The 16,496-nt window shown below is 38.0% G+C and overlaps 1 protein-coding gene across 1 annotated transcript in view; it reads left to right on the top strand.

Annotated features, from left to right (window-relative positions):
* Nucleotides 1–16,496, top strand: part of LIPC (lipase C, hepatic type) — a 74,625-nt gene that overhangs the window by 5,005 nt on the left and 53,124 nt on the right. Inside the window, exon 2 of the mRNA XM_031046136.1 lies at nucleotides 14,674–14,797. Within this exon, the coding sequence (XP_030901996.1) occupies nucleotides 14,716–14,797 (82 nt within the window). The 5' untranslated portion in view covers nucleotides 14,674–14,715. The remainder of the gene's footprint in view (nucleotides 1–14,673; nucleotides 14,798–16,496) is intronic.

The raw sequence follows: 16,496 nt of genomic DNA, 5'->3' as shown, positions 1-16,496 counted from the left end.
GATTTATGAAACAAAATCATCACAACGTAATCCAGACTAATAGCTCCCCTGAAAATGTATCAGCAAAATACAGGGATAAATGATGCAAAATGTAAGCAAATACAAGAAAAATACTCTAGTCCAAACCTGCTTTCCTTAGGCTGTCAAAATTCCTAAGACTGGCTATATGTGATATGCTCCACATCAGTACTAATGGCTCTCAGAGGGCTACAGCTGTAGTCATGTACCAGTGATACAGCCTAGATATCCTTTGCTATGAAAACTAAAATGTGATACACATATCCTGTAATTACAAGCAAGAACTTAATTTCCTTATGTATTTTGTTCAAAGGGAACAAGCACTACAATGCATTAAATAAAGCACAGAAAATGGAAAAAAGGTTCTCAAGAACCTGTAGCTAAATAAAAAAATATTCTGGAAACTACAGCAGCTCTTCAAGTTAGACCAACTCTGCCTAAGTCTAAATGGAAAAATAAAACTGAAGGGAAGTGTTCAAGGCCAGGTTGGACAGGGCTTGGAGCACTCTGCTCTAGTGGAAGGTGTCCTGGCTCATGGCAGGGGGACTGGAACTGAATGATCTTTAAGGTCCCTTCCAACCTAAACCATTCTATGATTCTATCATGTATGTTTCTACATCACCATAAACCTTCCCCCCCCCTTAAAGAGTGATTTCCCCAGAAATTACTCTACTGCTAAAGCCCCACTTATTTTGAAACTGATTATTTTTAGAGTAAAGTAACTGGAAGTCAATTTAAATCAGGAATATTCAGTTCCTTTGAAGCTCAGAGCTGGGGTTATGGTAGTCCACATATTTATGAACTGTTCTTAAAGTTGTGGTACTTTTTGAAATGTTCAGGATTTTTGCTACTCTGAAATTTTCTAAAATTAATTCCTAACAAAAATCATCATCACCTCATTGGAATCCCCAGGGACACTTCTAAAAGCTTTTATGCAGACTTTTTCTCACTAAAAAGAATTATGGAAAAACTCATCACCCATCTCAAAATTTACACTGCTATATGATCTATAAAAACATAATGGCATCCTGACTTCTTGCTTTTAATTCCTTATTTCTGCAGCAAAAAGGAGTGGGAAAATGTGACATTAAAAGTTCTGCTCAATACTCAGCCTTCAGTTTGAGTACTTTTCAAAATTCAAATGATTCATTTGAATTTTCATGTTAACTTATCTCTTGACAAATACCGTACAGAATGGACAATCAAAAATAGAGGTAGCATTTTGAGGAATTTGTTTGCTGTCATTTGGAGATTGTTATTCTGGAGCAAAAGGAATTCAGATTTCTCTCTTTTGCTTTAACAAACCTGATGTATTTAAAGCGTAATAACTTTTGTAGAATTTCACATGGTAATTTCACTGATCTGGAACAAACAGTCTGGGAGACACAAGTTTTTAAGACTCAGTATGGAATGTTGTCAGAAACAGAAATTTCTCTTTCTAAAAAAAAAATAAGAGGATTTAAATGATCCTGTAGTTCTATGAAAAAAAAATCCCCAATTTTTAGTTACAAACTGCTTTTTAAATATGTTTCAGATATAAGACTGATGGTACTGAGCAAAGGTGTGTCTTTATTAGACCTTTCTGTATCAAAATGAAATTACTTTAATTGTAATGAATTATGCATTTGTGTAATGCACCAGTAACACAAAAACCGACATGTTTCACATTACAAGAAACACATGTATGTAACTTGATAGCATTTTAGAAACAGTACATTGGCTTAAGACAGCCCTGGCTACAGCACACACACAACTGTGGCAATTTACCTTAATGCTAGTTGAGGTGCATCTATGTACCCCTCTTTTTCTGGGTAGATCATAGAATCATAGAATGGTTAAGGTTGAAAGGACCTTAAGATCACCTGTTTCTAACCCCTCTCCCATGGGCAGGGATGCCTCACCCTAGACCATGCTGCCCAAGGCTCTGTTGAACCTGGCCTTTAACACTGCCAGGATTGGAGCATTCACAACTTCCTTGGGCAACCTGTTCCAGTGCCTCACCACTCTCACAGTAAAGAACTTCTTCCTTATATCTAACCTGAACTTCCCCTGCTAAAGTTTAAACCCATTTCCCCTTGTCCTATTGCTACAGTCCTTGATAAAAAGTCCCTCTGTGGCATCCTTGTAGACCCTTCAGATATTGGAAGGCTGCTATCATTCAAGGCTGCTATCATCCATCATTCATCAAAGTGCTCCCCTCCAATGAGCAAAGGAAAAAAAATCTTCTGTTGATTTGATGCAATATACCAAACCAAAACACTGACTGACATATTTTCTGTATCCACTGTGGATAGAATTAAATGGGTTATGTCTATCTTAATTAATTTGCACTATCATGCCTAAGGTACCTTAGTTTGAAAAAGCAGATACTTCTTCTATGTCTTTGAATATGTACCAAAAATGTATCTCTCTTCGAAAGTTTCTGTAAGGGACAGTAGCCTCAAAACCTTTCATGTGGTTTGTGTGCCATTGCATACCTCCAATTTCAGGGCACAGAACACAGCTGAGGTGCCTACCTGAGGGTGAGCCAGAATTTGCGTTTTAAATGTGTGTTCCTACACTGCCATATTAACTGGCTTTCAGGCATGAACTGCAGAGCAGATTGGACTATCTGTGAGGCAATGTGACAAGAAAGGTTTCTATCCAATAGTCTGAATTCTTTCTCTGTGTGACAAGATGGCAAACAGAATTTGGAAATAAATAAAAAAAAAAAGAAGGAAGTTATAATTAGAACACAGAAAAGAACAGGAATACATAGCAGGGCACTAAGCCCTGCTTGAACTGAGCTATTAAATCCTCCAGAGGAAAGGCTCACAGTCTGGTAAGACATGGAGATACAGGTCTAGGATGCCACAGAAAGTATGTGCTTAGAAAGGTTTGCATCCCATAAATTAGGCAGTGGGACTCTTCTTCTCCAAAGTAAATACATTTTAGACTGCTTTCCTCTGACCACTGACAACTGTGTTTTGCCCCCCAAGTTATTCAACAAATTAACATGTCACCTTTTGGGAAAGACAGCTCTCAGGTTACCCAGTAGGAAGCCCTAGAAAAAGAGGCACAGATTGAAACTCTGCCAGGGCACAGGCATGAACTCAAGCAAATGCAGGAACTGGAGCAGAAACAGGGAGCCTATGTGCAAGGAAGTCTGAGTTTGTCACTTTCTCTAACAGGAAAAAGCATGAAGTTACTTATCTGAAGTAGCACGTGATGGCAACAAAACCCCCCTTAGTATGGGCATTGTTTTGCTGTGAATGGAGCCATGCCATACCTCACCCTTTGCTGACAATAACCAATATTACTCAAAACTCACAGGAAGTTGGTCAGCCCACGAGACTGTAAAAGAAAGACAGTAAAAAACTTTCTGGAGCTATTACTTTTATTAGAAAGAAAACACTTGCCCTGCTGAATGTGTAGGATCCCAACAGATGTAGGTAGGTGATGGGAAGAAGACCCCCACTGAAAAGGAGCAAAGTTGAGCTACAGCCAAACAGCACATGGAATGGCTGTTTGCCTCCTTGTGCTTACAGTCTCCCTGGTAATGTGTATGGTCTGAAAACAATAAATTTGAAGTAATTTTTTTTTTATGTGGGAACGTAACTGTATGGGGGAAAACTTACTCTTAACATTTCTGTTTGTTTAGCAGGCATTCATTTCAAAGTGAGTTCTGAGATACAAAAATAGCAGAAAGGAAAAAAATGCTCAACATTTTGATCTTAAGAGCTGCTTCCATCTGTTAAAGTATTCAATCAGATACAAAATTAGTACTTTGAATTATATAGCACCTTTCCTCCAAAAAATACAATGTCATTTACAGAGGATTCATTCAGCCTCACCGCACTCCAGAATACTATTGAACTCCCTTTAGCAAATGGGACATTTAAGCCAGCAGAAAATTGAGCGAATTGCCAGTAAGCTAAGGGGAAATGAGTGGCACAGGATGAAACCAGATCCAAACATTTGCCTCCTAAGGTCATCTTTTAAGCAGTAGATACATTACTGCATATGTTTTTAAGCTGAAGGTTGTGGAATTGTTTAAAGACATTCCTTAAAAGACAACAAAACTGTTCAGCTTGAGAAAGCAAAAGGCTACTTTTCCTCTTCCAGTCTGTAAACAGTATTAATGGTGGCATTAGCACACCTGCTTTTGGGGTGGGTTTTTTTTACCAGCTTTGCCTGATGCTGCACAGGACATTATTTTTCTAAGTGAATGCCTTTTCACAGTAAACAATACTACAGTCAGTGGAAGACACACATAGATTGCTTGAAAACCTCACTCAGAGTCAGGTGAGCTTGAACCATGGCTCACTAGTGTCAGAGAGGAAGTAAATAATAAGAGAGAGAATTGCCAATAGATAAAGATGCAGTCAGAAAGGCAATATCAATTCTTAGCAGGACAGACTATTAGAGGAAAAACCAAAGACAAAACAGCTGGACACTACACCACTTACTGTCATGCTATTAGATTTGGTCAATAATATTTTTAACACATGACAACAGTCCTTGATGATCTGCTGTAGCTGGTCTCAAACTTTAAACCACACTTCTGGAAAACAGGTCAGCTTGCTCATTCCCTGTGTACTCTTTATGAGGTAATGATAGCAGAAACTGACTGCACCCTGCACCAGCGGCTTTGTACCAGCGCTGAACCATCCCACACCAGGAAAGGATGTCCATCTCTAGCCACAACTGCTGTATGACAACATTGTGCAGTGATGAGACAGAGGGAGATGAAGGGAATCCTCTCAATATTAAATCAAAATCTGGGACAACCTCTGCTGTCAGCATCATGAATACAAATGCATCTGCCATGGTGAAAACTCTGATTTACAGTAGCATACCTAACAGCAGAATCTGTTTCTCAGAAGCGGAACTTTACTTAGAAATCACAAACCAGCAGTTTCTAAGCATGTAACTACTCTTAAGAAATCTAATGAAACTTTTCTGAAATCACACTATAATTGAGGTATATGGATGAATCAAAACCCTGAAGATCAAAAAAGGACTGAAAAATAACTGTTCTAACCTTATCCTTTGCCAGTGTCAGCCACAGTGATATGGCCATGGTCATACCCAGGGACACATTCTTAGCGTTCAGAAAAGAAATATTTAAATGGCACTCTAGTAGAAAAACAAAAAATTAAAAAATTGAAATGAAACTATTCTATGATTCTGTAGGTTGGACAGAGCCTTGGGTGATATGGTTTAGTGTGAGGTGTCCCTGCCCATGGCAGGGGGGTTGGAACTAGATGATCTTAAAGTCCTTTCTAACCCTAACCATTCTATGATTCTGTGAAATGGTAATTTTCCAATTAAATCATGTCCTAGAACTTTTAAGTAACTCTCAACCTTCAGGAATAGAAATTATATTGTATTTATGCATTTAACACTTGGAAAAATAGGAAGATCAATGAATGGCAGCTTACATTAGGGATACATTTTGGGACCAGATCCTTGTCTGTCTCTGAAAGATGACTGAATTGCTCTGGATGAGAGGAACCACTATGACAGCCCACTCTGACTCCTGTAGAGTCTCAGCATTTACGCTAAAGCAGAAGTACTTGGGGGCAGCAAGACTGTTCTCCCAGTAGACAGAACTGGTATTCCCTTCACTGTAAAAATGTGCCCTTGTAGCATCAAAAATTTTCTTCTTAGCTCAGTGCTTGTAATTCTTTATCAGGCCTTTAAAATCCTCTTCAATAACTCTGTAGGCCAGATTTTTTAAGTATCTCAAAGTTTCTGAACTTTCAGGTCATTTTTACAGGACACTGTGGCCCTGTTTTATAATGTTGCATTTGATATCACTGTTTTGTCTCAGAAGGAATTACGGACTTTTCTCGTGCAAACTCACACTAACGTATAGAAGAGAACAGAATGAAAATTAAAAAATAAGGAATCCCCAAATCCCACCCAAGTCTTTAATGTCATCTATCCAACACCTGTGTTCATACAAGTAAGAAATTAAGGCTGACATTCAGCCATGAATAAATACACATGAAAGAAATTTGAGAAGTTGGTTTACACAGTAAATTGTGTATGTATTCATAATGTATGTTATGGACAGAGCCACTGTTATGCTTGCTTCCTTCTTCTCTTTTATCTTCCAAACAAGTTACTGAAAGATGATCTTTACCACCATTTTATCTGAGTGGGTTGCCGCGGAAAGGACTCTGTCAGAGACCAATATGATCAGACAAAAAGCCATTTATTGCAAAGCATTAACTCCTTATATACTATTGCTTACACACACCTACAGCAATTTGGCATATCATGATTGGATACTTGTCTTGAAGACCCTTAGTGACTAACATATAATTGGTTAAGCACAGGTGTGAGAACTTGACCTCGAACGCTTGCCAACAGTCCACAGTTCTCATAACTCAGTGAATTCCAGCTTCTTCTTATCTTGCTTGCTTAGGCTTCCTCGGGCCTCTCATGGCCTTGCTGTATCCCTCAGAGTTATTCAGAGCTCATGTACCAAATATCCATTCTCCTGTGAGAACACTGTCTCCACAGTGGGTCTGTGGCAATTCTCTTGGTTATTGACCTTGTTACTCCCACAGTGCTCATCTGGTCACTCAGCACAGCCTCCCTTCAGCCTCTTGCTCAGCTTCCTCTTCAAAGCAAAGGTGTTTCTGAAGCACTTTGTTGAACCCTAGCTACTTAAAAGCCACAAGTACCAACTAGTCATTTGGCAAAGAATATCACCGTTACGCAACTGACATCATCAGATTTTCTCAATTAGCACTTATGTGTGTAGCATATGCTCAAGGGCTTGTTTGCAGTGCACTTGGCTGCAGTAAGTGTGACTCCCAGATGGAGAACAAGCCTTGTCTTACCCATGTTGCCCCCCAATAAAATGTTTCCACATACAAATGAATGAACACAGCTAGAAAAAACAGAAAGGAGAGCTAGAGAAAACACCCTAGTGGGGTTTCTTTTTAATTATGAGCTTGCTCTTTTGGCCTATTCCACAATGCTAAAAATGCTTACCACAGATGGAGGGTGGGTGTTAAAGGCCCACTGAATACTGAAATTTTACTAATCTGTTTTAACAGGAAACATCTGTGCTAAATTCAGTGTTTAACAGCTCTTCCCATTTCTTATTTCAGTTGTGGAACATCAGTATTTACAAGACAGTGCCAAGAACTTGTTTGAATTCATGGTCACAGTTACTTACTTCAAATCTAATAATACTGATTGACATTTGATTACTGATATGCTGTGAATCATTTCAACAACTATGGACTTGGAATATCAAAGTTCTTAATCTATTATCCTATGGTTAATCCAGACATCTAAGATGTGCAGTTCCAGAACTAAAAGAGAAAGAAATATTTCATTTCTTTCTAGTAGGCTACATTAATTTTTATTTCTGTGAATAAGGTAAATAATTCTGCTACTATTCTGTAATATTTTCAGGTAGTTTTTCAGACCAGATTTTCAGAAAGTTTGGCTAAGATTTTAAATGTTTATCCCAACTGATACTTAAAGTATTTAAGGCTTCTTCAGCCCTCAAGTAAGCCAATTTTCTATCCTATAATCTTGTCTTATAGGAATGCAGGAACTGCCATAATACATCAGATTCAAGGGTCTACCCAATCCAGTATCTAAGTTCTGCTAAGACTAACAAGAGCTGTTTCAGGCCCTGGAACAAACAAAATATTTGTGGTGGATAATTAACTACTTCAAACAGTCTGCTTCCCCCAACGTACTCCTTCATCCTGTCATTCTTTACACTCACTCACGATGACTACAATATTGCAGTGCAGAAAGCCAAAACATGCTAGCTCCGGAGTCACAGCAAGAAATCACTAGGGTGAGGGGAGGTGAGAAAGGAATAGAGGATGCTGCAAGCAAAGGTCCCCCCTTCCCCTATCCTCTTTTTTCTTTCTTTTTTTTTTTTTAACCTAGACCATCAGTATTGCCCCTGAAAGTGCCTTCTGGCTCTGGTGGCCTAAACCACTTGTTTCAGACACAGGTGCTGAAAGCCGTGCAGTCAGTGGGTACAGAAGAAATGACTGCCTGGAAATATTTTGTTCTATGGATTAGTCTGGCTATGTTGTGACGACTTTTATCTATTCAGATAAAAGGTTTGTGTTTCTCATTGTTTTTCTTTATTGGTCAAAGAGATTTGTGTTTCCTTATCTGTTTGTTTGTACCTACTCTGTATTTTAATGCTATTCTTTCAGTTTTCTTGTCTGTTTGTTCTTTCATTTTCATAAAGACTCAATTCCAGTGACAGCAGCTCCACAGAGATCCATGTTTTGCTCTTGTGAGCATGTTAACTCCTAAGAGTCATCATCAATCAGCACTTGAACATTTAATGTCTTTCAAGTTCCTTTACTTTGACATGGTCCTCTGCCTTTAGTTTTAAGTGCCTTCAAGTGTATCCTCTTCAAATATGTTGCCTACAATAAGCCCTAGTTGTCTTGCTCTTGCTGTCTTCGTTATTAATAAGAACCATCAATCAATTTCTAAAACAAGTCTGCTTTCTATTTGTTGTTAAAGAGACTCTCTCCTAAGTACAGTAGCTAGAAAGGGAAGAGAGAGCATTGTTGGTTTTGCCATGTATTCATCTCTTTCAGATGCATTTCTGTTTGATGTGAGGGAGGTGAACAAGCAAGGCAGCTTCAAAACACACTGCACTTGTGTTGTTTTTGCTTAAAACCATAAAGCTCAATCCTCATGGGGGGGTGGGAGAGAAGAGATTGGGTTATTGCACATGTTTAGCTGTTTCTTACACAGTCCAATGAAGAGAAATATCCTCAGCAGGCATGCTGGGTTCTGCAAAAGCACATTCTTCTTTACAGTATTGATGCTGCAATGCTAATTCATGGATGATTTCCTACATTTTACAGACCAAAACTACATAAAAAATCTGCTTTTCCAATTATAAATTCAGTGTAAAATTTTATAGGCCATACAATCATCCCTAAAATAGGGCACTGACAACAGTGAAAATTCAAAATACGACAGAATGCAGGTGGGTAGAAAAAGTCTGCAGCTGTTCTATCCTTTCAGTAGTGTATAACCATGCAGAAATTTCGCCCCGTCTGCTGAAGAATAGAACTATCTGTAATGAAAGCCAGGAAGTACGCCAGCTCCTTACCTATTTTAAGGCTGAAGTAATACACAAGCACACAACAGTCTATACATAATGCAAGAGTATGGACAACCCAGATTTATTGGGATTTGTGCTCCCCTTTTCTTTGGTTCATCTAGTCTGTGCTTTTCTGATCTGTTAAGCTTTCAGACACATACCCCAAGTGAACACAGTGTACCCATGAGGAAGATAGACAGACACATAAGCCAAGAAATAGCATTCCTCTAAGGCTACTAAACAAGTAATGCATTGTTACAAAAAGCACAAGGCTACGTCACAGAAACAAGCTAAAAAAATGCCTTTTTTTTAAGTGGGAAGTAGGACTAGATGAGCCACTTACCACACAATGTTTGTGCTCGGCAGTTGGATTTCTATTCTCTGTTTACAGCTGTTAATAATATAAACTATTCAGTGGAGAGTATTTTAAAAATTACTAAAAGGCACACTTATACAGAATGCATTAAACTTGTAAGAATGCTATTATTAGTCCTAGCTGTGCATCCAAGGGAAGCCAGAAAGCCAGGCAATATTCTGGGTGACGAGTCCTGGAAGAAGACTGCCTTATCAGGGGCTACAGAGTATGAAATGCATCTTGCAGAAGAAACTCATATTTGCACAGGACTACGCTTATGCAAATGGGTGTTTTTAATTCATATCAGAAAACAAAGTTTGCTGATCAGTTATTTAATTGTAAATTTAGCACTGAGAAGTTTGATGCCTCAATAGCTATTGCCATAAACAAAGTTTCAGGCTCATGGGTAGCTGCTGACATAGGCCACGAATCCACATACAAAAGCCTATCTAAATATGTATCTTCAGAGTTATTTGATATTAAATAATACTAGAAAGGTGAAACAGGCAGAATAAATTCTGTATTAAAAAATTGCATTTAAAATTCAGCCACATAAAATTTTTCTTGCCCTATAATCTCAGATATATTAGCAAAACCATCACATGAATCTTTTTCGGATGCCAGTGGGTAATTTATAGGAACACAGGGTGGATCCTCAGCTAGTGAAAATCATTATAGCTGCACAGAAGCCAATTTATGCCAACTGAAGTTCTGGCCTATAAAATCTCTTCTAAACCTGAAAGAACAATTTGTACTACAGTGTTATTGGTCTTCAGGTGATGGAAAACCATCTTGACGAACAGTGTGGTCTCAGGAAAAGAACAGGACTGTATGCCTGACAAATTTCTGATTCATGTTCCTTTCTTTAACTTGATTAGAAGGATATATTTAAGTAAAAGTTTGCATGGTAGAATGCACAATTAGTCACATGCTGCTCTCAATAGTGAAACCATCAATTTTATTATAGATGTAAATATGTGCAAGAAGTCTAACTATAATTGGAACATTAGCTAAGGAGCAGATGGGGATTCTGATTGAGAGTATACCTCCTGCGGCATCTCTAAGAGAAGAGAGGAGGGTATCAAGCCCTCTTACAGTACATGCAAACTAGACATAAACACAACAACATAAACTACAAATTTGGTTTTGGGTGCTGTGGGTTTAGGAAAAGGTTCTATGTCATGTAAAGTAGGTAAAGCACTAGCCTCCATGCTGCACAAAATACGTGTTCTGTCTGATTCACAGAAGAGCAGTTTGGATTATCTATTTTTAAATTTAGCATTTTTAAAAATCCAGATCACTACAGTAAGTATGAGTGATTTCAGTGTGGAAAATGAAGTAATGTGCAAATGCTGGGTGTTATGGAAAAGAGAGATCAGATCTGCTCACTTGGTAAAATAATAACTATCAATGGATCCTTTAAATTTTACAGTTAACATATATAAACATTAAATTTAAGAACTTAATTTCACACATTTTTTTTAGGACTCCAGGTTTTTACAAATACCAAACTAGCCATTTGCCTCACCCAGAGCATGAATAACAAACATACCCAACTCTAAAGAATGAACCTTGCACTCACTCTTGAAGGTCACATCAGGACACAGCATAGCTTGCATATTCCAGGTGTCATTTACCTACATCAATCTCCCAGCTTTCTTTATAGTCCCTGAGATTTTTGTTCCCTTATTTTTTAGTACCTGTGCTGCATTTAGCTGTTGGAAATTTTGTCACTGCCAGTGATACAGAACTGTAGCGGAGCACCCTTAGAGTTCCTATTGCTCTGGCAGGCCAGCAGACAACTATTTGTATCTCAGAAGTATCCAGTTTGATTCAGAGAGCATTCTCTATGATAGACTAATGCACTAATACAAAGATCCAGAGAATCTAATATTTTTCACAATGTATTTCATTCAGAATATTGCAGCTCTTAGTCACTGTAGCGCATACAGTTTCAAATGTGCCTGAAAAAAGCCATTTCAATATGTGATAACAACATGCTGCAAGTAACTCTCAGTAGCTATTGCACACTCCCTTCTGACAAACACCTGTCTCAAATTTTCCTATTCTCATAATGTAGCAAAGACTCCTTCTTGTTATGCTTTTTATGTAAGGAACTAATTCCTAAAACAATTTTGGTGATGTATTTATAGAATATTATGTATGCAATCCAAACATAACACTTAACCAAGCTGAGACAGAGCAGCTCAAACAAAGTAGATAACTTCACCAAGTGACCAGATAAACATGGTGAAGATGGCAAAGGTTATGACTTCAGTATGTGGATTCACAGGATAATTATTGATCAGGAGTCTTCTACCTCTAATGTTCATTACATGGCAGGAGACCCATTCTTTTCTTTATGAGTAGATAATAAAGGTAATTGGAATTACTCATGTAAATCAAATGGAGAAGAGACCTAAGGGGAAAAACACCCCAATCTAACCCACAACAACCTAAACCCAAAAACAAACCACCAAACCCGCACTCCAAAAATACACTGTGTGACAGTTTTAGAGGCCACTGGGAGCAACTCCTTCCTCCAGAACACAATTGCATCTGTTCTCTGTGGACTAATGTGCCATAGCAAGCAATTTAGTGCTACATAAACTCATCTTGAATGTATACTGTGGAATCTCTAGTTCAAATGCTGTACAAGTATTCCCACAACACTGCTTTGCTCTTCCACCATTATTGCTGATTTTCTGTCAACACTGAAAAGACAAATTGCTACTAGCAATGACTGACACAGGATTGCCAAATTAAATGATGCAAATAGCAGAGAGGAAGACAGACTCCTCCTTTTGCAACTCTTATTTTTCCAGTTTTCCTCTTACCACTTGAAGCAATCCTTTGTAAACTTTTTCTCAGTTTTCCTATTACTGATTTAAGCAACCCTTCATAAGACGCTTGTAATGCCATTCTGGTTTTGTATATGGCTTCTCAAGTGAGAAATAAATCCAAAGACTGATCTCTATAGTCTTTACTTCCAGTCAATCTCCTCACAAAGAGCCAACAGTCTGTTCTGTACCCAACAGATCTACCACCCTGTTCTAGAACAATTCCTGTCTGAAGAAAATAGATCTTATAATCTTTTGCCCCTTGAACGCTTTCTGTTTTCTTGATTACTGTGCCTAGTATTACCATTCAACCTGTCAGTCAGTTCTGTAATCTTCACATCATCTTCAGTTTACATTTTACTAAGTTCACTACAAGTTTGTGCTAAATTTTTTAACAGTAATTTCCACCAGCATTAACTTTACTAAAATACAGCATTTCCTGTCCACCATGACAGTCTAAATTCTTGTCCAAGTTCTTTGTCCCATCTCAGTTACTGCAAATCCTTTTTTTGCTTGCATTCATTCAAAATACTGCTGCAAAAAGTATTTATCAGCCAGTCAGTTTTATTGTTATCACCTCAGTTTCTGTATTCCTGCTTTATTACTGTATGTCCACAGACACACAGACTGATTAATCAGTTAACTGTAGTGACTAGTATGATCTTAGAGATTGCTTGTAGAGTTTTCTAGCTGTCTGATATATCCCAGGCTCAAAGCTCTTTGGCCTGAAGAGTGCTCTGTATTTTTCTCCTTTATTCATGCAACATCCAGCACCATGGGCCACATGCCATGAAGCATGCTCCTTTATGCCAAAACAACAAGTCAAACATGACAGCAGAGTTTTCCTGCTGAGAATTTTTTTTTTTTTTTGCAGTTCTGATAGGGCAAATGGGTCCTATGAGATTTACCGTTTTCTAGAGAGAAAAATCTTTAAGCTGCAACACTTTGACATAGTTCTTAATTAAAAAAACAATGAAGAATGAAAAATTCCTCAAGGTGGGAAGGTACAGCTATCATATCACACATTCTAGACATAGTAATTGTGACAAGAGGCTTCATAAAAGGTCTGGGTGTCACTGAATGCTCAAAATATACTTTTTAAACTTTACAAGCTGTTTCAGTTGTTTAGTCCAACAAAGATACTTGTAGAATCCTTAAAACATTGTCTCTACTTGCTATTACTAACTGCAAATCCTTAACAAACTAAATTTAGAAAAGAATTTACACCATCATCCCTTCTTCAGCACATGAGGACACATTCAAAACCTCAAGACAGTTTACTGTGGCAGAGAACTATGTCTAAGGGAAATTCCACAATGCTGACTGCCTATCTGGCTAATCATATACTAGCTCAGGTATGCAGGTAGCAGTGGAGGTTAGCAACATCAACCCAAATAAGCTGGCAATCCAACAATTAGTGGAAATGCAGACCTACTTGCAGTCCATGCCAAGCCTGTGCTGCCATGGCTACATCATAAATGGCACTCAGTTGCTTTAAAATAAGCTGGAGTAGGTTTCAAGAACATTGACTGATGTGGGAAAACTATGATGCTCCAGACTGATGCTAACAAGACCGGAAGATAGCACTGTGTTCTGTCCCTGTGCAAGATCCCACTTTGTGGCAGTACTTGCTGCATAATCAAGAGTACTTTTTGCCCTGTCACATTTTACAGTACTCACCTATTCATTGTGCCATATATGCACACAGCTGTAATTAAGATTCTACTTTGATTTCCATATTTGCCTGTATACATATTTTTCTCTGTAATGACTGCTACATCTACTACATACACTTCCTTATGATGGTTTACCAAAAGTGAAGAGAGATGCTGCTTATTGTGCTTCATCAGTAAATTTTTTATGTGATAAAAATTGCTCACTTAATTTGAAAGGAAACATTTTGCAACTATCCAAAACCTTGTACCAATTTTGTCACTGAAATAAGTCTTTATTATACAACAATTTTTGATGCTTCCCTTACTGGGATTTGTCTGTGTTCATGAAATATTTAGATTACCCTTCAGCTCTTTTGCAATGTGTTCAGGCTGAGATGTTGACCAACCAAATTTGAGCTGCCTACTCATGGCCTTTAGGAGTATACCAGAGAAAAAATGCCCTGAAGCCCACTGTGTTCAGAGCCAAGCACTGTTGTGCAAGGGAGGAGGATCCAGTTCCAAATTATCCCTGCCACAAGTGGCAGAAAATAAAAAAGAAGAGGTTGGAAACCAGCAAATTCCATTTTTACTTCCATAAAAGGAGAGACCAGAGCAGTGGACAGGAGAATTTAAGGTTAATGATTAATGAGTAAACAATTTCTTGCAAAGCATTGGTAATTCCCTCCTTTTCCCATCTCTTGGCAGAATTGAGCAGTGCATTCCCCAACTCATTCAGAGAAAGAAGAAATGAAAAGTTTGCAACTTCTTTCATTTTTATTGCTTTCTTATATCATCATCCCAGCAAATACATATGGAGGAAAGAAAAAAGGTAATACCCTATCCAAAACAGTGATCATGAGCTTTCTTTGAAATGTTTATGCTATAAAAATTAAGTAGTATTGACTGTCTGGTCATCAGCCTGTTGGGGTTTGAGTTCTGGGGGGTTTTTTTTGAGTGTTATGTTCCCTTAAAATATGGCATTTATAATTGTGTTTACTGGAAAATGTAATTACAACAAACATTTATCAGTGGAAATCTACATTCTGAGGCTACAAACTTAATGTAATTTGACCTTTAACAAAAGCTTCTGCTGAAGCTAATTTAAAATTGTATTGGTTTGAAAATATACATGGAACTGATATCAGTTATAATCTTCTCGGGCTGGATACTTCCAGAATACTTTCTATAAAATAGATTCAGTCTCCTACTATGAGCAGAAATTTCTAGCTGTCTAAGGGTGTTCAAGCTTTCATTTCCTGCATTGCCTAACATAAGGCTGCCTTTCACCTCAAGTGTGATGAATATCTTTGAGTAAGAGAGATACATCTGTAGTATGTTTTGTAGAGTATTGTGGAGGATCTTTATAATTTACATAGTTGTACAACTATTTTCTATGCTTTTGTGACACTGCACATTATGTCAGTATCTGTGTGACTGTTGAGTATGGCTTTGCATCACACAACTGCATTTCTTAAAACCTCTCTAATGTGATTTTCAAAGACAATTCCATGTTTGCCTTCATTGTTGAGCCATACAGAGCAAGCATTAGTTTTCCTTCTTATCTAACTGCATTTCTAATGCTCTGAGGGGGGATAAATGTAGCTTTCTCTCTAGCTGTAACTAAAGCAAGAAATGCACATTTATGGAAGTATGGTCTCTTTCAGTAGATGTGGTTTGCATTTATATTAATTTGTAATAACAGTTTTAGAAAATATTACCATAAAAATACTGTATATATAATAGGCAGAGTGATTTCAGTCTACAGGAGGCAGGACCACCTTTCTTTGATTCTGCACATTAAACTTGCCTTTGGGTTTCATTTTGTACAATATAAAATCCTTGAATTAAAACACAGTGAGAGGTGTAAATTTCAATTAATGCCATAACTTGGCCTGGTTTACAAGGCAGCAAGGCCTGCACATCCTTAACAATTGCTGAGTCTTAGCAAGCTATTTAGAAATATTAGTCAAGTTCTGCATTTTTGAGAGAACCGAAAATCAGGGCACTAACTTTAGTTTGAGGCTTCTCACATCACCTTTACCCAGATCTATTTAGACTCCACTGTGTGCTTAAAGTTTAGCTCGCCTTAGGTATAAACACAAGGCAGAGACAGGAAGTTGCTGCACCCTCAGTATCTTACAGCCAGTCTTACCTGATGCCAGCTCACATTCACCTACCACCCCTATATGTGGCACCACTTATAGCAAGGTCAGTCACTTCATTCTCTCCATCCCCCTTTCCCCTCATGACCTACTACTTCTATGTCAATGGACTTCACTTGTTTGCTCATTGCTTCTGCAGCTTGCATGTGGGCCACAAAAACAGGTCACATGTCATATTAGCACTAGCAGATATGCCTAGTTCATAGTATGTTGAAGCAAGAGACTGATTTAAGAAGCAAAGCAGGTACATTTCTAAAAATGAAAAAAAAAAAGTCTACTGTGATTTCTTCTAGAGGCTATGCAGAGAATAACAGAGAGCAGTTACAAGGTTAAAGGCCCTGATAATCCATTATGTTGAACTCGGAT

The sequence above is a fragment of the Melopsittacus undulatus genome, chromosome 9 (genome assembly GCF_012275295.1).
Source record: "Melopsittacus undulatus isolate bMelUnd1 chromosome 9, bMelUnd1.mat.Z, whole genome shotgun sequence".
In the NCBI taxonomy this organism is placed as follows: Eukaryota; Metazoa; Chordata; class Aves; order Psittaciformes; family Psittaculidae; genus Melopsittacus; species Melopsittacus undulatus.
Note: the sequence above shows the minus strand (reverse complement) of the source record. Positions and strands in the feature narration are given on the sequence as shown.